Source organism: Cryptomeria japonica, chromosome 5 (genome assembly GCF_030272615.1).
Source record: "Cryptomeria japonica chromosome 5, Sugi_1.0, whole genome shotgun sequence".
NCBI classification, from domain to species: Eukaryota; Viridiplantae; Streptophyta; class Pinopsida; order Cupressales; family Cupressaceae; genus Cryptomeria; species Cryptomeria japonica.
Genome location: NC_081409.1, coordinates 326,472,943 through 326,500,089, shown reverse-complemented (window position 1 = coordinate 326,500,089; position 27,147 = coordinate 326,472,943). Strand labels below are relative to the sequence as shown.

The window sequence follows — 27,147 nt, the reverse complement described above, 5'->3', positions numbered from 1 at the left end:
AGGCATTCCCCCTTTCTCTCCTGCTACTCTTCCCCAACCAATTCACATGTTTCTAAGAGATCCTATAGTCTCGATCCCTTTTGCTCTCCCACTTGACACTCCCTTCGTAGGTCACGCGGTCCCTTCTCCATCAGATTTCATGCCATAGGTGAAATCCTCTAAACTAGCTCAATCTCAAAGGGATACAAAGTAAAAAGAGAAGGATTGTCGGAGACCTACTCATCCCAGTATTTATACATACTTCAATGAAGAAAGTCAAAATCTAATGTTCACGGCCATGTTCCCTAATGTAATCAAACCATAAGGAGAAATGCAAATAGTGGACTATTCAATGCATGCCATCAGTGTAGATTTGAAATAAACTCACGCACACAATAAGATAGAGATGATGGAAGAGACACAAAAATTTGTATCATTTGATTTCCTCAAAAAGAGTAGACGCTTGGAGAAAGTGACAAATGAATTGAGTCATGTCAAAGCTCTTGTTGACCATATAAAAAAGGAAGAGAAAGCTAGAAATGTTGAGATCACTCATCTTTAGGCCGATGTCTAGAAGGGGAAGGTAGAAAGAGGAAATCTACAAATTTCCTTAAACATTGTGACAACCTAGCTATAGGTAGAGCAAGCAGAGAATAATGAATTGAGCATGAAATTCCATGATAAGGAACAAGAATTATTACAACTCCAAGCAAGTTCGCCAAATGTAACTCAGATCCAAACTCGGCTGCAAGATGCAATCCGAGATAAAGAAAAAAAATTCCAGGAGTTGAGTAATGCATAGGAACTCCTTTTAAAGGATAAGGAATGAAGAGAGTGAGAAGCACAAGAATGGCAGAACAAAAAGGCCCAATCAAATAAAGACCTACAAGAGTCGAATGAGGCTTTGGAGAGAATGCAATAACTTGGTCCAAATGCAAGAAAAGTTGTAGGATCAAGGTACAAGAATCATAACATTAGGGAATGAAGCATCCATGGTAGGGCAAAAAGTTAAATAATTGTATCCGATTGTCCGGGCAAAGGAGGAGGAGATCTCTCTCTTGTGAAAACATGTTTATGTTCCTCCTATCGCTCCTGCAGATTTTACCTTTTTCATTCGAGAGCTATAATTTTCTCATTGGAAGAAAGTGAAACAATTATGCCCCTCTTTGCAACCGACCCTAAATTTTCTGACTGACGCACTATCTTTATGTTCCGAGGCAAGTAGTGTCATTAACAAAGTCATACAATCTATCACGCCCAAATTTCCTGATGCTCAGAAGCTGATCAAGTGGTTGTATACTGCTTTCAAAGAGGAGTTGATGTCGTAGAATTCAATGATCACAAGTAGCTGGCTAGAAATGCTAATGATTTTATAAATCGCCAAAAAGTAGCAACGCAAGTCACGTCCACCTTAAGAATACTCAAGTCCTTGACCTCACATATCAAGGAATGTTTTGAACATTTTGGAAGTCTTGACTTACCCTCTCCTTTTCTCCCCGATGATTCGGTTTTAAGAGTTGAGTAGATCTTGAACCTAATTGAGCAGCAACAACAAGAGAACTTTTTCTAGAATCTAAGTGTTCCCCCTGTTGTCATTGAGGTTGAGGAGTTGTTGCATCCATTGGCTCAGCTCCTTACTTTGCTCAAACTGGTAAATAATGAGTTGTGTGACATACCTTTTCATGACATTATTTGCCTTGATCAAAATTATCAAATCCTCAAGTCTTAGGAACAACTCTCAGAGGATGATTGGGTCCCTTTACAACAGGTCCTTGACTAGCTCTACTCTACATATGCTTAAGTCTGGTTTGAAACCTGAAATTTTGGGTATCGACATCCCGCAGGCATGATTGTCCCAGAAGTCACCAAAACGTTGTGGACTTTATTTTATCCATACCACGTTTTGATAGGTTTTCTTGTGCCTGTCGTTTATTGGCACGACATGTATTCCTAGTATCTCTTTCTTTTCCTTATTGAGGATTTGTGTTCTTTTGATGCATGCCATTTTATCTTTTCGCACCTGCAAGGTTGGGCCCACAGTTTTGCAATAACATTGTTGAAATACGTGGCAACTCTTTGAGAGGTTATGGGGTCGCAGTTCTGCCAAAGCCCAACTCTTTTCTTCCTACTACCACATGTTTTTTAGAGTGATAGTTTAAAAGGCTTCGCACATTTAGTTAGAAGGAGGAGTGTCGCAGGTGGTTGCTAACCATTTTTGGGGACTGCAACTCAAATGTTTAGAAAGGGCCATTGCAAGAGAACTGTCGAGATCCTTTTTTGATCCGTATAATAGAGTGGTGGATGCATTTTTGCTAGGAGATGAGAGAAGTTTCTCCTACATGTTTTAGGTGTTTCCACGAGCATCGAGGAAGTGCCAACGATGTTTTTGGAGATTCTTTATTTGTTTTTTAGTTTTGGGCCATTAGGTCCTATTCTATAAGAAGTGCAATGTTTTCTTTGAAAAGGGTTCAAAACTTTTAGTTTACTAAAGAGATATAGATAAGTTTTCTATTTGGCTAGGATTGAGCCTCAAATTTTTTATTTTATTTCTTGATTGAGATAATCAAACTGTGCTTATAGCCTCTGAGATTATTTGGTCTAGTATGTGTTAATAGTTTTTTGTTCACATTTTAAATTTTGGTATGACTTTAGTGATATATGTTTAAGATTCTGTCGATTAAACTATGTTTTCATGCTTGTTATTTGGTAGATGAATGGTGTATATTTCTTTATGTTAAAAGGGTTCATGATTAGATCTTGATTAGTTTTCTGAGCATGTAGATTGTTGAATGGGCCTCAGAATGACATGTATGTGAAGTTCTTTGTGCTTCATATTTTGACAGAAAATCATTTTAGTGTATCGCTTTAGAGTAGTTTTGCATTAATGTTTCCTTCTTCCCTTTTCTCCCCCTCAATGAACAAAGAGCCAACTTCTAAAATCCTGGAGGTTACTCAGTAAAATGTGCAGGTTCCCCATTGTTGTGTTTCCCATAAGGTTGTTTTCCTAGAGTAATTCTAGTAATCAACAAAGAACACAAATACTTAAACTTAACCAAATAGTCCTCAATAAAAAGAAAGGTATCAATAGAAACAAATGCCAGTTCTACCTCTAGTTCCATAGCTCTAATTTCTCTAACTAAACTAAAGAGACTCTGATATTTATCCCGTACCTCTCTAGATGTAGTGCACTCCTCAATGTGGAAGAATAAGGAGTCTAAAATATGCATAGCAATTAGGCCATCGCCTCATCACACGTGTTTCAATGCACAAATCACTCATACTCCTTGGTGAAGGTCTTGGCAATTGACACTCATCTGGTGGTTTCTGGTGGCTAACTATTGGTTTAGGGTTGTCATTGATGGCAACTCTTCATGGAGATTTAATTTGGTGGTCATAATTCTTCGTATCCGAAAGCGGGTATTAACTGATAGCTTATTAACTAGTATTTCAGGAAGAACATAGCATTTTTGGGTCTGGAAGCTTTCTGATGATTGCGGTGCATTGAATCATGTTTGAGTTAATTGGGCCAACTTAAACACATCATTTTATTATTGTTTTGGCGATCCACATTTATCTTTGATGATCTGGTCAAGCCGACATGAGACTACACATTACACTAGCAGGCCGACATAATGTATGATTTATTTTGTGGTTGTCGGTATATAAGTTTGATGTGGATGATGTTTTTGGTGAATGATGTGATTGTATGCAAGTGAGAGGTGATCGAGAATCCTTTGTAGAGTAGTTTCACATGCGTATTCTTGATCTGATGGCTGACTGAGATAGAGAACAGGGCATAATAGAGCATAACAGAGAAGGTGATCCAGTCAATGTATTCAGTACTTAACCAGAACTCACCCAGGCATTGTAGATGCTATTTCAGAGTTTATTTATTGTAATTCATCACTGTAACAACTTTGTAAGTCAATGAGACTTCCCTGAGGGTTGTAGCCTTTCGGGTTATTGTAATTGAGCAATGAGCTCTAGGCAATGTGCCTGAATGCTTGTGCATTCCCACTTTGTAATATTGTTTTTCTATTGGCCATAGTGGAATAATATTGTGGGTTCAAATCCCACCGTGGCTTTTCCCATTTGGGTTTCCACGTAAAAATATCGATGTTATGATCTTGTGGTTGTTTGTTTTATGTTTCTGCATTTCAGTTTCAAGTATTTGCTTCCGATGGTTGAAAGTTAAGTTTGAAAATCTTCTAACCAATAGATCATTGATTCACCCCCACCCCCCCCCCCCCTCTCAGTGATCCTTTATTCCAACAGAAGGTGGGTTTTTATTCATTCAATGTAGACCATAAACCATTTCACACTTTCACTTTTTGAAAACTTAAGAACCATGTTGGTCTTTTGTAGAGTTTGAAAAGTAGCGAACTTTGTGACACTTGAACTCATTTCTTCTCTCTGTCACATTTTCTTATAGTTTTTGAACCTGCAAAATTTGCAACGTCATGAAATTGACAACCTTTCCTTGTTTCTTTGTTGGGGTATCAAGAAATTTGTGACCTTTGAAACCTTAATTCATCTACCCTTTTATCATATTTTTGTAGGGTTTGCAAACTTGTGAAACTTGCAATATTCATAACCTTAGTCATGTTCTACCAAGTTCCCAATATTGAACTTAACAATATTGAATTTCTATTTTATCCAAATGAACTACACTAGGAGATTAGGGTTGATGGAAAAGGGTACAAGGTAATGGCAAGAATGAAATTCTAATACTATGTCCCTTATACTTTTTACAGATTTAATTTGGCGATTAGGAAGAACTTATACCACATACCAATGGAATAGTATTATTGTATGGAAAAGTTTGAGACTCCAAAACTTGCAAATTAACTTAGAAGGAAAGTGTGAAATTTTTGGAAAGGCATGGCAAGGATAAAATTTTGGTAAGGATTTGGTACATGAAAGTCTAAAACTTTGGACAAAAACACAAACAAATTTTATAAAAGCACGAGCAATTTTGTGAGATTAGTAGGGAGAGTATCTAGGTATGGACTTCCTTGAAAGTCCAAAACTCTAACAAACATAAAAAACATAGGGGATGATATAGGAAATGACCTAGACTTTTTAGGATTTTCATTAATTTTTGTAGTCTTTGATGCTAAAATATTACAAAGACACAAAATGAAAGGGACTCAAGTGAAATTGTCATTACAAACATGAGTCTTGAAAGACTCTAATTGGGGATGTATGTATCTTATAGAAACAATGAGAATTTAGATCTCGAAGCCGAGAAAACCAAAAATGAGGAACAATAGGGGCTAAGACTAATTTACACTCCATCATGACAAATAAGGGTCATGGTTGCACAAGCACCACAATATGTACAAGACAAAAATTGTGTAAAAAATAGACTTAGCATTGCTTGCATGCATATAAAATAATGCTTTAAAGGTTAGCCACAAATAGTTGGTCCCATCAAGCTCCCTACCAAGCCCATCAAATGATATACATTGCCTCCATAAACATTTCCAACTTTGTATGGCCCTAGCCATAAAGGATCAAGCTTTTCATTTTTTCCTTTGTCTTCAAATATTGCATTCTACATAAGATACAAATATCCAAGTTAGAAATTCATTTTCAACACTCTCTTTTCAAATAAATACTTTGACATTTTTTAATTCAACATAGCATTCTGATGTGCAATTTTTTTTTCTTGCAACTCTACTAGTTACATGACTCTATCATATATTATAAAACTTTTGTGTCACCAATATTCTATAATAGTTGATATGTTGGTTGTCCTAAACTAACTAACATCTTTGCATCTATCCCATAAACAAATTTAAAGATGCTTGTAGCATAGCAACCTTATAGGTTAAGTGCATACTTTAGTTTATCATCCCATTTCTTCTTGTTTTGGGTCAATGTCCTCTTAATTATTTTCATTAGACTTTTGTTGATGGACATAGCTTGTCCACTATCTTGAGGATGGTAAGGGGATGGGAAAGTGAGACTAATTTGATATTCATTACATGATTTTGAAATCTATTGTGATCTAGAACACATGGCATAAGATATTCAAGCATGTTCCTAAGCCAACTTGTCAATAATTAGTTGTTACTTACTAACTCAAGAATACAATATTCAAATTTGTATGCTAAGGTGTTGTATAAAGGCAAAATCCCTATTTTATTTAAGATATCCATTATTTATTATTTATTATTCATTAAGTCATACTCATATCACTTGATCATTAGCTAGAGAACTCTATTGGCATTTTCAATAATTAAGATAGACACATAATCATTCACATTTCTCTTGGCATGTATGTACACTCCAAATATGATTCAACATTTCTACGTGTGAACTATAAATAGAAATGTACACATACATTGCCCAAACTTGATTAATTTGTTGACAAATCACTCTTACTCATGTGGCAAAAGCAAATAGAGTGGCAACTCTTGTCATGGAATAAGTGTCATGTAAGTGGGAATAATATTCATTTGTGTCTCAACCACTATGATGGAATTGTTCTCTTGAAGCAGTCACCAGTGAGGAGGGACTTCAAAGAGATCAATCTAGACTGGTCAACAAGAATAAACACAACAACAACACTAAGATATGATGGAGGCAATGCATAACAGATTGTTTTATTGCATGAAAATTGATTACATCCAACCGGTAACAGCCGGGTTACAACATACCAGCTCATAGGCCTAGAAGAATATACATAATAGGTCACAACCGGGACCTTGAATCATGAAATCTATCTTCTGCACACAGTCTAGATAATTGATTCTCTCCTTGATTCTATTCTAATGTGTAATTACAATTATATATATCGATCCAAAGGATCCAGTCGGCCCAAAAGGGATCAAAACTTGAAGAACAAGACCTAACGTGCAAAATAAACAAGGTCGGCCTCTACCAAGAGATTCCTTTGGAAAATCCAAAGGATGAAACGTAGATCATGGGAAAAGGTCAGCCACACACCAAGGAATATTGGAATCAATTCCCAAGGCTCCGCAAGCTTTGGAAAGGGTTTCCAGTAGATCACCAAAATAGGTCCAGGCAACTAGTAACAAGAACTGCCAACCAGTAACAGGAAACTGTCAAGGAAACCGATAGCGATATCTTGCTGGAAAATGATCCAAATGCGATGCGGTCTGGAAGCAAGAAAGATGATCAAGTCTTCAAGTAGAATCCAACTCCACAAGTTCCGCTGAGCCAAAACTGGGACACACAGAAAAGAAAACTGAAACTGCAAACAGAAAGGAAAATGTTTTTGGTTGATGCAAGATTGCTATGAATCAGGGATGCTCCTGCATCAGAAATCCGAGGTTATTGAAAAAAAAGTGAGCCTATCACTTTGCTGAGGTCAAAGGGAAACCAAGGCGATCTACCTCTACCTAAGAAATCCAAGATAAATCTTCAACTAGTCTATCCTTCCACTTCACAAGATATTCCTTATACTAACTACTTCGGGTACTACGCCCAATCCTACTATCCAAAATTTCTTCAATCTGATCCGGTTCCTTCTGGGAAAACTGTTTCTCCAAGTCTACAACATTGTTCTCACTGAATTCTGGTTCATGGTACTCATGAAGATCTGCAATGTTAAACACTGGTGAAATACTTAGACTATCTGGTAACTCCACTTCATATGCATTTCCAGAGTTGAACTTCCTCAAAATCCTGCAAGGTCCAAACTTCTTCATCTGCAACTTGTTATATGTTCCAACCGTGAATCTCTCTTTTCTCAGAAATACCATCACTTCAATGCCAACTTCAAATTCTTTATGTCTCCTCTTCTCATCTTCCTTCTCCTTATACTTAATGTTGATGTCTTCCAAATGTTGCTTAACCTGAATATGCAATGGTGTCATGTGATCTGCAAAGTTTTCTTCTTCTGAACTTCTTCGGTCTTCACTGCTAGTGTCTCTCAATTTTGATATACCTCTAGGATGCACTCCGGTAACAATCTCAAAAGGTGTTCTTTCGATAGTTATATTCACTAAGTTGTTGTAGGCAAGCTCTGCTTGTGCAAGGATTAAATCCCAACTTCCGGTTTTATATCCCACTAAACATCTCAACAAGTTTACCAAATTCTAGTTAACAACTTATGTCTGTCCATTAGTCTGTGGATGAAAAGTAGAACTAAAATTCAAATCTGTCTTTATCTTCTTCCAAAGTGTTCTCCAAAAATAGCAAACAAGCTTAGTGTCTCTATTTGAAACTATGCTCTTAGGTAATCCATGCAACCTTACCACTTCCTTGAAAATTAGGTTTGCTACATGCAATGCATCTGATGTCTTCTTACAAGGTATGAAATGATCCATCTTAGAGAATTTATCCACTACCACAAATATAGAATCATTCCCTCTCGGTGCCTTAGGTAATCCAAGTAAAAAATCCATGCTTTTATCCTCCCAAGGTCTTACCGGTACTGTCAAAGGTTTATACAATCTCACATTCTGACTACTACCCTTTGCAACTTGATAAACTCTACAACTTTGCATATATCTCTTAACATCCTTATGAATCTGGGGCCAAAAGTACTGCTCACTCATCAATGCTACTGTTTTGTCAATGCTAAAATGTCCAGCTAGTCCTCCATTGTGTTTCTCCTTTATCTGATTCTCCCTCATAGAACTCTTAGGTATGCGCAACTGAACTCCTTTGAATAACATCCCATTCTGAATGAAGTAATCCAACCACTTGCTTCTATCTACCATAACCGGGTCTCTACATGCTTTCCAAAGTTCTGTAAAATCCGGGTCATCATCATATAAGGTCTTCAAATCTTCAAATCCTAATACTGTCACTCTCATCTCTGCCAGCAAATTCCTTCTCCAACTCAGTGCATCAACAACTTTGTTAGATTTCCCACTTCTATGCTTCAACACAAAGGTGTAACTCTGCAAGAATTCTACCCATCTCATATGTATATGATTCAACTTACTTTGATTGTTCAAATACTGCAAAGCTTGATGATCTGTATACAACACAAACTCCTTAGGCAACAAATAATGTCTCCAGTTCTTCAAGACTTGAACTATGGCATAAAACTCTTGATCATACACTGAATATCTCCTCCAGACATCATTCAACTTCTCACTAAAATAAGATATTGCTCTCCCTTCCTAACTCAAGAATACTCCTATTGTTGTTCCACTTGCATCACAATCCACTTGAAATACTTTATTGAAATATGGTAAAGACAACACAGGTTGCTCAGTCACTTTCTGCTTCAATAGTTCAATTTTTTTTTTTCTCCAATGGTGCACTTGAATTCCTTCTAATCTCCTCTCATGGTCTCAGTCATAGGGTTACAAACTGAACTGAAATTTCTGGTAAAAACTAGCCAATCCATGAAATGATCTTACCTGTCCAATGTTTTTCAATGTAGGCCACTCAACAATTGCTTTCACTTTCTTAGGGTCCATCTTCAAACCATCCTCAGATATCACAAATCCCAAATAGACTAACTCATCCTTCATGAAAGTACACTTCTTGATATTGATAAGCAACTTGTCTTAACTGCAACAAATGCTCCTCTTTTGTCTTATTGAAAATCTGAATGTCATCCAAATACACAATAATAGACTTACCCAATAATTTCTTCAATACCTCATTCATCAGCCTCATGAAAGTACTTGGTGCATTAGTAAATCCAAAAGGCATCACCAACCATTCATACAGTCCTTCATTTGTCTTAAATGTTGTCTTCCACTCATCACGTTCTCTAATCCTGATCTGATGATATCCACTCTTCAAATCTATCTTTGTAAAGTATTTGGCTCCACTCAAACAATCCATTATGTCATCCATCGTAGGCAAAGGAAATTGGTATTTCACTATGATCTTGTTTATTGATCTGGAATCAGTACACATTCTCCACTCTCCATCCTTCTTAGGTGCTAATACTGTTGGTACTGCACAAGGGCTCAGACTCTCCCTGATCAAACCTTTCTTCAACAGCTCTTGCACTTGTGGGTGAACTCACAATAATGGTTCCCACTTTTTTGCCACTTTTGACACTGAGATGTACATTTTTAAAATAATCTTCAACTTCCGAGAACTATAACTTTTAAACTATTAAAAATTTGAAGATGATGTAAATTAGTGATTTCTAGCATTTTGTTTTTAGATTCTATATACATTTTTTTCAAATTTTTTTGAAGGATTTTTAAAAAAAAATTCCATCTCCCTCGAAAAGTAGTTTTTAACAACAAACTACATTTTTTAAGAGTGAGGTGCCTCCCGAAACGTATAACTTTTTTTTCTATAAATGATAAAAACTCAATTCTTTCAAATTTTGCTTTGTAACATCAATATCCAGGGCTTGCATTTGGTTTTATAGTGATATGTTCAATATTTTTCATTTTATAAAGTTTTGAAGTCTGACTAGTCATAATTTAGACATAGGTTTACGTTTGAACACATAACGTGTTCTATATAAATCAAAATTCAATTTTATTTTTTTTGTTAGAAAGAAGACATCAATACCAGGGGCATAGATATTTTTTAGAATTTTTTTGAATTAGTTTCTTATTTTTCCCAATGCGTTGAATAGAGAAGTTCATGTTCAATGAAAAACCAATTTTCCATAAAATTAAAAAAATAAGAACATAATAAATTCAAAATATAACAAAATTATACTTGTTGGAAAGCTTGCTCTGAGTACTACAATCTAATATTTTTGGGTTATCAATATTATTTCATTCGTGCTTTGAACCAGAGCTCCGAAGTCATTAATTCTTCAGAATTCTGAAATTTTTTGGGAGAAACCTCAAATTAGAGGGTTCGAATGAACAATAATTCGAGCGAATGGGCTTCGCTCGAATCCATTATGGTTCGAGTGAACCCCCATTCGCTCAAACCAATAGGCTTCATTTTGGCCCGTACAAAGTCACCCGCAGTTCGAGCGAACCCAGGTCCGCAACGTGGTTTGCTCGAACTCCCAGGGGTAGTTCGAGCGAATACCACTATTTCGCTCAAACACCTAGAAAATCGAAGTTCCCACTTTCGCCAAATTCCTTTGTTGGCAAAAGTGGGAACCAGCTTTGTGAATTCACCCTTGTCTATTCATTTCTTCATTTTTTGTTGGTGTCAACCGATGTGCAACTTTGTTAGGCAAACTAGCTCCAGGAACCAAGTCCATGCAATGACTAATACTTCTCACAGGTGGAAATCCATTAGGTAAATTATCTGAAATGATGTCCTCATATTCTATCAACAAAGATTTTATCTCTTCCGGGTGTTCTCCTTTTAGTTTTGATTTCTCAATCTTCTTAGGAATTAAGGCAAAACATACATCCTCATGTCTCAATCCATCCATGAATTTCCTTCCATCTACAAACAGATTCTAGCATTTGTACAAACTTCATTCTTCAAAGGTTCCTCCAAGGGTAACAAGGTTTTCTTCATCCCATTGGCCACAATAGCGTATGTATTCTTTCTCCCATCATGTACTGCCTGTCTATCAAACTGCCAAGGTCTACCCAACAAAAGGTGACAAATATCCACATGCATAATATCACACAAGACTTCACCATGATAATTCCCAATTTTCAACTTCACCAAACATTGTTCACTTACTAACAACTTATGTTCATCCTAAATCCATGATATCTAATAAGGCTTAGGGTGTTTCAATCTATCCAATTTCAACTTTTTCACCATCTCTTATGAAACAAGATTTTTCTGAACTACCACTATCAATAACAATTTTACAACACTTATTGGATACCTTACATCTGGTCTTGAACAAATTCTTCCTTTGCAAGGGCTCTTCATCTCCTTTGATATGACAAAAAGCTCTCCTCATCACCAACAATTCTCCATCTTCCAGTTTATTGTCTGATCCAGTGAGGTTTTCTTCCACCATTTCTACTCTTCTGGTAGTTTTTGTCTTCTTACACTCAAATGCACGATGTCCTTCTCCTCCATACTTAAAGAAAGTTCCTCTAAATGTCCTCTTGTCTTGTCTTCCAAAAGTCTCATTACGGTAACTATCCGGTTATCTCCTCTGTGAGAAATTTATATCATCCTTCTGGTATGAATTACCTTATTTGTTCACTTCCTTGTCCTTTCTCTGATCTATATTGGTTCCTTTTTCTCCTTGAGATCTTCCTCTGGTAAACCTTCCACCTCTGCCTCTCTGCCTCTGCTCATGTCTTTTGTTTAACTTCTCTTCTGCCTTTAGGGCATACTGGTAAGCCTATTCTACACTCTCCAAATTTGATCATATTGAGTTCATCTTGTATAGACATCCGCAATCCATTCAAATATCTTGCAAATTGTTCAACTTCATCATCATGTTTGAATCTGATGTTCAACTTGTAAGATGCTTCGGTGTACTCATTCACACTAGATTCCTTCTGTCTCAAATTCTGCAACTTCCGGAACAGATCCACTTGATAATTCACCGACACAAAGTTTGACTTCAACTTAGCAACCATCCAATCCCATGTCTTAATCTTGTTTTTACCTCCTCTCTATCTATCAACTTGCAAATGCTCCCACCAAAGAGATGCATGACCTTTCAACCAAGTATAGGCATATTTCACCTTCCTCTCTTCTGCAGTGTTTTCAAAATCAAAAAAATTCTCCATCTCCAAGATCCAATCCATCAATTCATCTGAATCTAACTTTCCATCATATTCCATTGGTGTAAAATGAGGTTTAGTATTCACCCTACTCAAAACCCTCAAAAACCTTTCCTCATCCGGATCAACCGCCGGTAGGTTTGCTTGTTCTATCGGGATTCTTCTCCTTCATCTTCACTTACATATTCAATATGTCGGCCTCTTCTCTGGGCTATCTCCACAGCTTCCAACCGGGCTTCTATACCTCACAACATCTCCATCACAGTAGGGTCTACATTCCCACACGCTCCACCATTCATAGCTCCTCTTCACACCATTGTTCATGCTAGTACTCTGCAGCTGCAGGTCGGATCCGCAATCCACCACCCTACAACAAAATTCCAGGACACACAACCTCCAGAATGAAACTTCGCTCTGATACCACTTGAGGCAGTCATCGGTGAGGAGGGATCTCAAAGAGATCAATCCGGACTGGTCACCAAGAGTAAACACAACGTAAACACAAAGATATGATGGAGGCAATGCAGAATAGATTGTTTTATTGCATGAAAATTGATTACATCCAACCGATAACAACCGGGTTACAACATACCGGCTTACAGGCCTAGAAGAACATACAAAATAGGTCACAATTGGGACCTTGAATTGTGAAATCTATCTTCTACGCACAGTCTAGATACTTGATTCTCTCCTTGATTCTATTCTAATGTGCAATTGCAATTATATATATCGATCCAAAGGGTCAAGTCGCCCCAAAAGGGATCAAAACTCGAAGAACAAGACCTAACGTGCAAAATAAACAAGGTCGGCCTCCGCCAAGAGATTCCTCCAGAAAATCCAAAGGATGAAACGTAGATCACAGGAAAAGGTTGGCCACACACCAAGGAACATCAGAATGAATGCCCAAGGCTCTGCAAGCTTTGGAAAGGGTTTCCGGTAGATCACCAAAATAGTTCTAGGCAACTGGTAACAAGAACTTCCAATCGGTAATAGGAAACTGTCAAGGAAACCAATAGTGATATCTTGCCGAAAAATGATCGAAATGCAATGCGGTCTGGAAGCAAGAAATATGATAAAGTCTTCAAGTAGAATCCAATTCCACAGGATCCACTGAGCCAAAACCGAGACACATAGAAAATAAAACAGAAACTGCAAACAAAAAGGAAAACAAAAAGGAAAATATTTTTGGTTGATGCAAGATTGCTATGAACCAGGGATGCTCCTGCATCATCTCTCCATGAGGGAAAAGTTGCCTATGGATGGTAGAATGACTAAGTTAAAGCATGGTAGTCACATTATGTGCAATGACTTGAATGCATATGGTGTAAGTATCTTGATGGGGGTTCAAGAATAATGTTACATAGTTGTTACATTTACAAAGGCTTCTTAAATTTCCACTTTAATGACTATCCTAGATTTATCTTCTTGACGAATAATTTCTAAAGCTATTTTGTAAATAAACTTTTTTGCATCAATGAGGGTTAGTATTTACTCCTTAATTCACTCAAAGTACCCTCAATCCAATTCATTCTCACTCTTGGACATATATAGGCTTGAGATATCCAATGAGAATGAAGAATGAATGAGTGAATCTCCTAGATGATTTAAGTGTTTGACAAAACCTAAGTTTGTTTTCAAGTTGATGAGGCAAGTTTCTTTTTTGTTTTGATTATTTTTCCATTTTAGACTAAGTTTAAGAGCTCCTTGGTGTGAATGTGGCAATACCTAAATGTTGTGCTTATTTCTTTTTATATAGTTTTTAGTTTTTTTGGTGTTTTGGTTATTATTCTTTTTTTATATTTTTGAACGACTTAATTGCTTTTTTGGCTTTTTTACAATTTTTTTGGTTTTTTTTGCTTTTAATATATATGATGCTAAGATTAATATGAATAAAAAAACAAATGATTACTTCTTTTTCTAACATTTTATTTGTTTTTGTTTTTTTTAAATTCAAATATGCATGCAAGCAACTATTCCATGAAAATGCAAATACAAAATTTGACAAGAAAATTTTCTCTTCCTCTTTAATAATTACATACAATTAGTGTTATCATATTTCCACAATCCACTCTAACTAATATTCATGTTATCACTGAATATTGGAAATTACATACAATATTGTGAAAAAAACGACAAAAAATAAAATTCTTGTACATGCACACTAGTCATACTAGATTAATTTTTTTTCTTTTGAAATTCAAATATTGATTTATTTCTTAGGATAAGAGTTGTTACACATGCTAATTTTGGTGTTTGAATGACTATTTTTTATTAAATGGATTATTTGTTTATTTGTGCAAAGATTGAATGTTAATTTTATTATTTACTTGATTTGTTTTAACTAAATGGTGAATGTGTATTTCTTTGTAGAGTTCTATAAAGAACAATGTTATTTTGATCATAACTATGCAAGGATCAAACTAAAGTTTCCAATATAATCTACTAAAATAACATTAATATATTCTAAATCCAAAGCATTGTAATAGAGTGTTACAAGCTTAGAGAAATCATATAACTAAATTGGTCTAATCAACTAGTGTACTCACCAATTATATACTCTTAATAAGTTACAAATTAGATTTGGAATTCCCACATCTAGATATTGAAAATATGAGGCATGCGAAGATGGTGCTACAATGATGGATTCATTAAGGACTCACCATTATGTATTTTTCGATGTTTTAACTTCTCATGGATTCTCCCTTAGTGATTAGAGAAAAAAATAGGTTGAAGATTCAAAAGACAATAAAGACAAAAGAAAGTAAATGTTTATGGCTATTGTAATTGAGGTTTTCAAGAATGCTTGTAGATAAAATCTTGATTGTAGAGGTTTAATTGAGCTTTGAGATTGTAAATGTTTTGATAAATGCTTAGAAGCATTGTGTTCTTGTGAAATTCAACACTTTCATCTTTTCAAGACCTTATATGCTCTAGATCAATGACTAAATGTTAAAGAAGCTCTTAGAAACTTTTTTGTATGTCTTTCAAAAGCAAGAATTCAAAAATTGGAATGGAAGAAGGATTCTAAGAAAAAGGTAGATTTTCCCTACCTATGGAGATCTAGGATAGAGAAAGTTGGTTCTATGCATGCTAGATGCTCTCAACTTAAAAAAAGAAGAAGCCAAAATTCCAAAAGAAAGATTAGAAAGTTGTCATTCAAAGAAAGGACAAAGGAAAGAAAAAATAGTTTGTTCACCCTTCCACCAATAATTTATTTGGCATGGTAGGCAATTGCTTGATGTGGTGAACCTATAGAAAAGGGAAAAAATATCATTTTGGAGGAGAAAATTAACAAACACAAAAATGAGAAGGGACAAACTCTTGGCAAATAGTCAAACAAGAAACAAATTACAATGGAGAAGGTTTCAAGAGACCAACTAAATACTTCCATCTTTTGAGGATTAGTTTGAGAGAGAGATTTTTCACTTCAACATCATGAGCTGGGCTACTAGCTCATTCTTCACTTATACATGTATGCTTGTTAATATTTGGACACTTATAATGTCTTCAAACTTATTCTAAATTATCAAATCAATCAAATAGATAACTAAGATGCAAGGTGGAAAGCTAGTTAACTTCCCTTCCCTAATACAACAGGGTCTAATCATGCTTTAAGCACCGTCATTTTTAAATATGAAGAGAAACAAGAATATAAACAAACAAAATGCACACTTCAAAGTTGTGGGTGCAAGATTATACTAAAATGGAGCAAAGGTTCATTTTTAGTTTGTGAATGTCTAACAGCTATAAATCAAATAGTAAAAGTTTGTGTTGGATCACATAGTGCAAACTACAATAGTTCATTCTTTATCATTTTGAAGTTACATATTTCAATATTAGTCTAAATTAATTGTATATTAGTTCTTTAAATAATTAATTTAAAAAGAAGTTATTTATTTCTTTCCAATTAGGAAGTTACCATTTTCATCATGTTTCTTCATTTAATTGCATTAATAATTTGTACAAGTTAGTTCACACTTACAATTATAAATCAAATTTGCTTTGGGGCCTCATCCCTTATGGTGTGAGATCTACAAGACTTGATCCCTTTTGTGGACTCATTTGGAACCATTCAACTTCACCAATAAACCAAAAATCCATTCACATTTAATTGTGAAATAAAAAACAATATATAATTTCATATAATTAGTATTACACCTTTATGGACAATGCGAAAATTCATTACAACATGGACTGGTTTAACATAGTACACGTTGACAAGACTTAACTAATATTCGACTGCGATACAACTTTCATAGCATGATGGAAAGGTGAAAATGTTCATAGAGCTGACACTGAACACCTTGGAAGGTCCTTGTCAGACATGGGTGCAGTCCTCATAATAGGATTGCTTTCGAAGAAGTTTGTTGGCTTCAGTTTAAAAGCAGAAGAGACTGTTGGCATGATTGGGTAGTCCTCTTGGCATGGAAGATGATGGAACCCTAATGTGTACCACAGGACAATGTCCTTTTTCTCAATTGGCCGGTCCCTGAAACACAAAACCATATATCATGTTTCATAAGAGCCTCATACAGGCATATCTGCAAGATTTAGTCCTTATTATAAGTTGAATAGGATCAAATTTGGTTAGTTAAAAACTTATTAGAAATCTGGTTAAAGTTATACTTACCTTTGAACAAGTTCAATTTATAGAATTTTATCTATCTGATTATGTCCATGAAAAAAATGCTGAAAATGTATGGATTTCATGGGATCAAAACTTACCTGTTAGACCACACAGCCAGAGTATCATCACCTTGGCTTTGATAAGAATACAGCCCACCAGCCCACTCCTCACTACGGTTGTATGGAGTGACCCATATCTAATTCATGAAAAAAGGTTCAGCAACATCAAGCAAAACAGATTCTGATAATGTTTAGTTTTGATTCTAAACAACCTTCAAAGGAAAGACTGCTCAGAAATAAGCATGGCCAACTACAGTGCTGATTTTGGTTTTACCCACATATACCATCTTCAGCATGAATTTGAGAAAAAATAAGAGATGAGATTGAAAGTCTGATACAGACCTGGTTGTTAGTGAAAGATCCTCGCAGTTGAGGAGGATCATTGTGATCAAGCAAGCTTGCTGCTGTGCCCCCAGAGACAATTTTGTATCCGACTGGATTTCCTATCTTTGTCTTCTTGGATGGATTGATCATATGAAACTCAGATGGATGATAGAGGTTCATCTTAATTTGAGCATCTTTCTCTGTTTTGGCAATGTGTCTTTCTGCTGTCCAGAAACTTTGCCGTGGAGTTGGTCCATGTTTCAACGTCTGCTTGGCCATCTTGACCTGAACAAAGGAGTTGTCTGTACCATCAATATCCATGTCCAAGTAGAATGTCAAAAAATGGTCATGGATAACACCAATTGCATTCTCAGCAAGCAAAGTTCCATGGACATCAACTTTAGAACTCATCTGGTTGACATTCTTGTAGTTTGTCCCCTTGACCATCAAAATCCCTGTTAGCTCCACCTGTATCCAAAATAATATGATTTGTCTTTCAAGTTAGTTTCTAATAATGAGAATGGTTTTATATTAGGGGAGAGGATCTAGTAGTTGAGGACCCTAACTTTGTACTTCTCAAAATCTTAAGTGAAAAATTCAAATCATTCCAATTTTTTTGAAGCTGCTTATTTGGCAAGTCCCCTACTTATAACTAAGGTTTCAGGCCACATCAGCATGCTTTTTGTCAAGGTGTCCAAAACAGCCCAAAAAAAAAGTGAGACCGATACTTGTGCAAAAGTGAGACTGATACTTGTGTGCTGATGTGGCAGCACATGATTCATTGCCTTTTAGTGTTTAGGGATACATTTCATTCAATTATGGGCAGTCATCATCACAATAACAACTTTAAAGTCACAACTATTGGTGCAAAGTTGTCAAAAATATTGAACATTAAATCAACAAGTGTAGACATTAAATCAACAAATGCTATCACAACTATTAAAATACACTCAACTACTGAATCCTTTCCCCTGACACCAAATGCTTTAATCATTTATTCTAGTGATAGTCAATTTACTTCTTTGTGAAAAGAAATCCAACTTGCCTACCTTGACTCGGATTAGACCATCTGTCTGAAATTCCCAATCCAAAATATAATCATAGTTTCCAAGAGTTGCTACCATACGAACTACTAAGGTCACCTTTGGTCTAACCTCTCTAATCTGCACCATAATGAATTTCAATATTAGAGATCCAAGTGAAAATGCCAATTCAAACAAAAGCAAAAGCTTCTTTCTTATGCTCTCTCTTCCTAAGCACCAGAGTATGAAACTACACCTTAATGAAGCAAACTATTAGCATCACTACTTTGAAGAATGGAGTAAAAATCTAAAAATATATAGAATAAATAGGGTATATTTTTTCTCTTCTTATGCTTTCTTGTTTTGATGATGAATCATAAAATTTGATTGAAAAATCTCACTGCAAATAGAATATTTTTTTTCAGTCAAAACTGGTATGAAATAAATAATCAAGCTACCTCCATGTCTGTGATTGGGCATTCTGTGTGGCGCCAGCCAATATCCCCTGCATACCTCTCAAATATGCAGATCATGTTCGACCTTACATAAGGTGTGCCATCTGCATGAGCAAAGATCCCATCCATGTAGTAGGAATTCCTTGGACAATCATTTAGGGGGTCAAGAGACGCTGCATATACTCCAAGTCCATATTCACCTGCATCCATATAGGACCTATAATACCAACCATCACTTGGATCCATGTAAGGTACAAACAACTCAGACAGAAAACCCTTGTATAAAACCCTCCTCATTCTCCCAGTATCGGGATCCTTAACATTGGCTTCTGATATTATAACTCCAGCGCGAGGATCAGGCCTGACATGGAATTCCCAACTTCCCCACTTGACCTGATGACCATCAACTTTAAAGCTTGGACCTTTGGCTTGCTCAATGGAGATGGGATTTAGAGGGGGTAACAAAGGATACTTTTGGGCAGGAAGCCTATAGTCTGTACCCTCTCCTTTTGGCAAAGGTATATAATTCTTACTATCTATGATTTTGATCACCTCTTCGGCACCCATATCAATCAGAACTGTGAAACCCTCAATTGGCCTCATGTAGAAGTTAACAGTTCCCGCCATTGAATAACACTGGATTTTCATCAGTCTCCTGCCTTCTTCAGCCAAACCAAACCAACCTGGAGAAAGATTCGAGCACACCAGGTCACTGACATTGACCCCTCTCTCTGTTACAATTTCTACAAATTTCTTGTCTTTCAGAAGCACACCAAGGGTTGGTTTCAACTCCTCCATTGTCACAATAGGATACCCACTTTTATGATTGACTTCATTACCTACAATCTCGCCTGATTCTATGTCTATAATAAGTTCATGGGAATAACCATCAACGAAAGCAATTACAAAGGCTTTCCTGCTAGGAAGGCTCTGCCCTACTTTCCAAGTAAGTACTTCGTCTTTTAGGGGTTCTTCCAAGACTACAGAATGAAGTGGAGACTCGCCATGTTTGAAAATCGAGGACTTCCTCAGAATGCTCTGGACCTTTTTGATTTCCTCAGTGGTAAGAGGATCTAGAGGATGTTTTGCAACTTCTTTCTCAGGATACTTTTTATTTTGCTGATGATTGAGCTTGTCTGTGTTCATAAAATTATCATTTTTGGTCCTAGTTCTACCATCTTGTATCCTGTTTTTGAAGCTACACCAAGACCCATATTTTGAGCAATCCAATTCAAGTTTCTTAAACTCCAGAAAAGGAAAAGGAATCCAACTCTTGAGAAAATGCATTAGCAGCAAGGCTGCCATGATAATGAGCAGATTTCTGAGATGAAAGGGGGCATTCATGGCTCAAAGCGTTACAGAACTCTGCTTAGTTACTTTCTTATTAGTGAGTGTTGTTTGATTGTTCTGCTCTTATCTTGGGATGGCTATTTGGAGATAGAATCTATCAGACCTAATGGTTATTGCCCAGAAAATTCGGGCTAAGAACTATTAGTCAAAAAAAAGCAGGTTCTGGTACTTTTACAACTACAGGGTGCCTACCATATTGTGTTCAGATTTGAACCAGTAACTTCAGATGAAGACACGGTTCTTTGACCTTAAGCCCACTAATTTTTTTTTCAAATAACAGTATTCTAAAAATGATATGAATTACACTGAAATTTTGAAGGGCTCAAATAACTGCTGTCCTGGACGGTGTACATTCAAGTTAGAACACGTGGAAGTGCGTTTGGGCCAAAAGAAAATGATCTCCTGTAATTACCCTCTAAGTTATTATTAAATTATTTTTAATAAATGCTTGCATCTTTCTTTTGGAATAAGCCGGCTTGGCTTATTAGAAGGTTGGATTTGATCTTCACTTAATTCTATTTGTTTTATTTTTATTTTTGATCTCTCAGAGTCTGATTTATCTCTCCGAGTCTGATATATGAGTTATGTATTTAATTTTTTTACTTATATTGAAATTATGTCAGATCATCATTTTTATGGAATAAAGAAGGTTGCATTTGGTCTTTTCTTTTTCATTTTTTTGAATCTCTTGGGTCTTTATTTATGAATTTTATACTTTTTTTTTTTATAAAATTATTGGCTAGATTATTTGGATTGCATCCATTGTCACTAATTTTCAATTCATGACTTGATTTTTATAGGAGAAATCAATAATTATATCATTTGACACATATGTTTACTTTCTAATCATTACAATGTACTTAAGTATCATACTTCAAACACCACTCTCCATAGCCACCTACACCTCATATATTCAAATTACTTTGATCAACTTCCACATAAGTCCAATGGCCATAATTAGGTTGTTTGCTAGGTGGATTACAACACATGCTAGCCCATTTAGGAGACATCCTAAAGATATTTTGCATATTAAATTCATAGTCATTTATGCTCACACTCTGGAGAGGATTCTTAATACTCTTAAATATGCACTCAAAAAGTCATCACCACCTAACAATGTGCAACTTTAATCCAATAATTGTGTTATGTCATCAAATATCACAACATTAATTGTGCATTCTAATTTTCTTTTACAATTCATTTATTCACATTCTCTTAAAATTACTATTTGAAAACCTTAAAATGTTTAACTACCATCTTATACATCTCTTTTTTTAATCTTAAAATGTCAAATTGAAACCCTATACAATTATTTTGAAATCCTAAAATGTTCAATTGAAATCCTAAATAGACATTTTGAAACCTTAAAATGTTTAATTAGAACCCCATACAACTCTGTTTTAACCCTAATATGTCAAATTGAAACCTTATACATCTATTTTTTAACCATAAAATATCAAATCAAAATCCTATACAATTATTTTTAACCCTAAAAAGCCAAATTAAAACCTTGAAATGTCTATTTGAAACCTTAGTTTCTATATTATAAACTCTAGAATATATAAATTAGGACTTAAATTTTAGATGTAGGGTTTTAGGATTTAAAATTTACAAGCTAGGGTTTGGAATAGATATTTTAGGGTTTAAAATCTAAAAACTAGGGTCTCAAGTAGACATTTTAGGCTTTATTATTTGTGTAATGCTTGATACTCCTATGAAATATGATAAGGAAATGACTTCTTATCTTTTTAGTTCTGATTAGTCTTTTTAGGGTTTACAATTAGTAGTCGGGGTTTCAAGGTTCAAAAATAGATATTATTGTAAGTTATAAATTTTTATCAACCAATCTAGTTTGAAATATACCTTTTTAGAGTTTTGAAATATAAATTTGAAACACTTGTTAATTGATCATGATTCCTTATCCTTCAACATGGTTTGCATTCTAGATTGAGGATCATGTGACACTTTATTTAGCATGTAAGCAAGCATTCATTATTTAAAATGTTCATTTTGAGAGAAAAACTAAAAATAAGCTCAAAATACTTTCAATTGTCAAATTAAAAGTAATGTTGTTTTACCAATCATTGCAAAGAAATAATAACAAAAAATTATAGTGTGTTTAATTTTTTATTTTAAATGATTGTAAAAATGTCATTATTCTGGTTCATATTGAAACAATGCAAATTCATTTTAAGTGTTTAAGTGTTGCATTATTTTTATCCTTGTAACCTTGATTTTTATATTACTTTTAATGCATTTAATTTATTGAATCAAATGTCAACAATATTAAATGCTTGAATAACATTCACACTATTGTATACACAAATTATAAAAAGCAAAACAATAATGCACAATTATAAGAGGAAAAAATGTAATGGCATTAGGAACCACATTAGAAGCCATTACTACGCTCTTTTATAATTGCACTCACTTTTCTTGTAACATTTACATTTTGCACGTCTCTCAAGGCATTGCTTCTAGGAACTTGTCAAATTTTAGTGTTTATTTTCATCAAGAATTTTTTGTTGTTCAGCTTCCTTACAACAAATTGCCATTATCAAATGAGAATGTGTGTAAATTTATTCTTCTAATTTAACAATTTTTTACATAAAGTGCGTAAGTAAAAAACAAAGTCACTTCTTTCCCAACTATCAAAAAGATTATTCAGAATTCAGTAGAATAATTTGACATTGGAAATATGCCCATTCATATATTAAAACATGATAATATAATCATAATTTAACAATAATTTAATATTAATTACAATATAATAATATAAGCTAATTCGGAAGGACTCCTTATGCCTTCCATGGACTGCCTGGTTGCATTTCTTCTTCTCTTTTAGAAGGCATTTTGATGCTTCTTTTTTGAATTCTGTTAAAAATCTATTTGCTATCTTAGCTCTGTAAATTCTACATAATCAATATAATTATGACTTTACCTTTACCGATAAAAAAAAAATATATATAATTTTTTAAATAAAATAATAGACATACTTTACTTATATAAACTGACTGACATTGGAACATCCATATTCACACACTGCTTAATCTACTCCCCACAATCTACTTTCTTGTGGGAAGTTTAGCAAGAGAAATAATAGAGTACACGTTATCAGACTTAAACTAAAATTTGACAGCTATACAACTTTCAGAGCATGATGGAAAGGTGAAAATATTCATGGTGCTGACACTGAACACCTTGGAAGGTCCTTGTCAGACATGGGTGCAGTCCTCATAATAGGATTGCTTTCGAAGAAGTTTGTTGGCTTCAGTTGAAAACCAGAAGAGACTGTTGGCATAATTGGGTAGTCCTCTTGGCAAGGAAGATGATGGAACCCTAATGTGTACCAGAGAACAATGTCCTTTTTCTCAATTGGGCGGTCCCTGAAACACAAAATCATAAGAGCTTCATACAGGCATTATCTACAAGATTTAGTCCTTAATATAATTGAATCGGATCAATTTTGTTTAGTTAAAACTTATTAAAAATCTGGGGAAAGTCTTACTTACCTTTGAACAAGTTCAATTTATATAATTTAATCTATCTGATTATTACATGAAAAAAATGCTGAAATGTATGGATTCCATGGGATCAAAACTTACCTGTTAGACCACACAGGTAGAGTATCATCACCTTGGCTTTGATAAGAATACAACCCACCAGCCCACTCCTCACTACGGTTGTATGGAGTGATCCATATCTAATGCATGAAAAATTGTTCAGCACCATCAAGAGAGATAAATTCTGACTATTTTTACTTCTGATTCTAAACAACCTTTAAAGGAAACAAAGCATAGAAATAGGCATGGCCAACTGCAGTGCTGATTTTGGTTTTGCCCACATATTCAACATGAATTTCAGAAACAAATAAGAGATGAAATTCAAAGTCTGATACAGACCTGGTTGTTAGTGAAGGATGCTCGGAGTTGAGGAGGATCATTTTGATCAAGCAAGCTTGCTGCTGTGCCCGCAGAGACAATTTTGTATCCTACTGGATTTCCTATCTTTGTCTTCCTGGATGGATTGATCATATGAAACTCAGATGGATGATAGAGGTTCAGCTTGATTTGAGCATCCTTCTCTGTTTTGGCAATGTGTCTTTCTGCTGTCCAGAAACTTTGTCGTGGAGTTGGTCCATGCTTCACTGTCTGCTTAGCCATCTTGACCTGAACAAAGGAGTTGTCTGTACCATCAATATCCATGTCCAAGTAGAATGTCAGAAAATGGTCATGGATAACACCAATTGTATTCTCAGCAAGCAAAGTTCCATGGACATCAACTTTGGAACTCATCTGGTTGACATTCTTGTAGTTTGTAGCCTTGACCATCAAAATCCCTGTTAGCTCCACCTGTATCAAAAATAATATGGCTTGCCTACCAAGTTAGCTTCAGATGAGAAGGGTTCCATACTACACAATTTAAAGTTCGATTAAAATCAGTCCTCACGCTAACAGCACATTTTACTCATTAATTCTAACAAACTCTATTTGCTTCGTCGTAAGGCATCAAACTTGCCTACCTTGACTTGGATTAGACCATCTGTCTGAAATTCCCAATCCAAAATATAATCATAGTTCCCAATAGATGCTACCATACGAACTACTAAGGTCACCTTTGGTCTCACCTCTCTAATCTGCACCATAATATATTTCAAAAATTAGAGATCCAAAACAAAATGCCAATTCAAACAAAAGAACAAGCTTCTTCTTGATGCTCTCTCTTCCTAAGCACCAAAGAATGAAACTATACCTTAATGAAGAAACTATTAGCATTAGTACTTTAGAATGCAGAAAATAGATGCAATAAATAGAGTATTCGTATTGATTTGTTAACCAGTCAAAACTATCATATTGAATTTTTGCAACATAGGTACCTACAAGATCAAACAGCAAACGAAAAACACTTTCCACAAACGAAAGCAGCTAAAAAGATATGCTCTATTCCTCAAAACAAAAGATGCAGAATGAATAATACAATACAATGCATATCGAAGAAGCCCTATTCTAATATTAGGAAAACTGAAAAAAAAATACCTCCATGTCTGTGATTGGACATTCAGTGTGGCGCCATCCAATATCCCCTGCATACCTCTCAAATATGCAGACCATGTTAGACGTTACATAAGGTGTGCCATCTGCTTGAGAAAAGATCCCATCCATGTAGTAGGCATTCCTTGGACAATCATTTAGGGGATCAAGAGACATTGCATTTGCTCCAAGTCCATATTCACCTGCATCCAGATAGGTCCTATAGTACCAGCCATCACTGGGATCCATGTAAGGCACAAACAACTCAGAAGAATAACCCTTGTATAAAACCATCCTCATTCTCCCAGTATCAGGATCCTTAAATTTGGCTTCTGATATTATAACTCCAGCGCGAGAATCAGTCTTGAGATGGAATTCCCAACTTCCCCACTTGACCTGATGACCATCAACTTTAAAGCTTGGACCTTTGGCTTGCTCCATGGAGATAGGATTTAGAGGGGGTATCAAAGGGTACTTTTGGGCAGAAAACCTATAGTCTGTACCCTCTGCTTTTGGCAAAGGTACATCATGCCTACCATCTATGATTTTGATCACCTCTTTGGCATCCATATCAATCAGAGCTATGAGACCCTCAATTGGCCTCATGTAGAAATTCAAAGTTCCCACCATTGAATAGCACTGGATTTTCACCAGTCTCCTGCCTTCTTCAGCCAAACCAAACCACCCTGAAGAAAGAGGCAAGCACACAAGGTCACTGACATTGAAACCTCTCTGTGTTATTATTTCTACAAATTTCTTGTCGTTCAGAAGCAATCCAACAGTTGGTTTCAACAACTCGATTGTCACAGGAGGATACCCACTTTTATGATTGACTTCATTAGCTACAATCTTGCCTGATTCTAGGTTTATAATAAGTTTATGGGAATAACCATCAACAAAAGCAATTACTGAGGCTTTCCTGCTAGGAAGGCTCTGTCCTACTTTCCAAGTAAGTACTTCTTCTTTAAGGGGTTCTTCCAAGACTACAGAATGAAGTGGAAACTCACTATGTTTGAACATCAAGGACTTACTGAGAATTCTTTGGACCTTTTTGATCTCCTGAATGGTAAGAGGGTCTAGAGGATGTTTTGCAACTTCTTTCTCAAGATTGGGTTTGTTTGTGTTCACAAAAACATCATTTTTGCTCCCAGTTCTACCATCTTGTATCCTGGTTTTGAAGGTACACCAGAACCCATATTCAGAACAATCCAATCCAAGTTCCTTAAACTCTAGAAAAGGCAAAGGAACCCGACTCTTGATAATATGCAGTAGCAGCGAGCCTGCCATGAAAATTAGCAGGGTTCTGAGATGAAAGGTGGAATTCATGGCTCAAAGCTCTATCAACTATGGACAATATTACAGAACTCTGCTTAGATACTTCGCATTAGTAAGCGTTGTTTGATTGCCCTGCTCTTAAATTGAGTTGGGTATTTGGAGATGGAATCTATCAAACCCAATGATTTGGAATACATTAATCTAAAAGCAGATTCTGATACTATTACCACGTACCGTACAGATTGCCCATCGTAAGATTGTAGATTTGAACCAATGACTTCAAATAAAGACAAGATCCTTTGACATTCTGACAAATAAAAACACAATTCTTTGGCATTCTAAAAGTGATATGTATTATGAATTACATTGAAATTTTAAGTGGTTCAAATAACTGGCATTTGGGCCAATAGTAAATTATCTTATGTAATAACGCCACTCAATTATTAGAAAGCTG

General features: G+C 35.4%; 2 protein-coding genes across 3 annotated transcripts; both read right to left on the bottom strand.

Moving 5' to 3' along the window:
* Positions 1-16,710: 16,710 nt before the first annotated feature.
* Positions 16,711-20,709, bottom strand: LOC131062350 (amine oxidase [copper-containing] gamma 1). Of its 2 annotated transcripts, XM_057995989.2 has the most exons (5): positions 19,042-20,707; positions 18,611-18,724; positions 17,580-18,029; positions 17,277-17,374; positions 16,711-17,040 (listed from the first exon to the last, which is right to left on the bottom strand). In XM_057995989.2, the coding sequence occupies exons 1-5, from the start codon at positions 20,380-20,382 to the stop codon at positions 16,833-16,835; spliced, it is 2,211 nt and encodes a 736-aa protein (XP_057851972.2). In that variant the 5' UTR covers positions 20,383-20,707; the 3' UTR covers positions 16,711-16,832. The 2 variants fall into 2 exon arrangements, with proteins under 2 accessions (XP_057851972.2, XP_057851978.2); XM_057995995.2 differs by lacking the exon at positions 18,611-18,724 and having other exon boundaries at positions 19,042-20,709.
* Positions 20,710-23,397: 2,688 nt separating this feature from the next.
* Positions 23,398-26,918, bottom strand: LOC131062363 (amine oxidase [copper-containing] gamma 1). Its single transcript, XM_057996003.2, has 5 exons — positions 25,425-26,918; positions 24,911-25,024; positions 24,291-24,740; positions 23,994-24,091; positions 23,398-23,774 (listed from the first exon to the last, which is right to left on the bottom strand). Exons 1-5 carry the CDS (start codon positions 26,742-26,744, stop codon positions 23,567-23,569), a joined length of 2,190 nt encoding a protein of 729 aa, XP_057851986.2. The 5' UTR covers positions 26,745-26,918; the 3' UTR covers positions 23,398-23,566.
* Between the last annotated feature and the right edge of the window lie 229 nt (positions 26,919-27,147).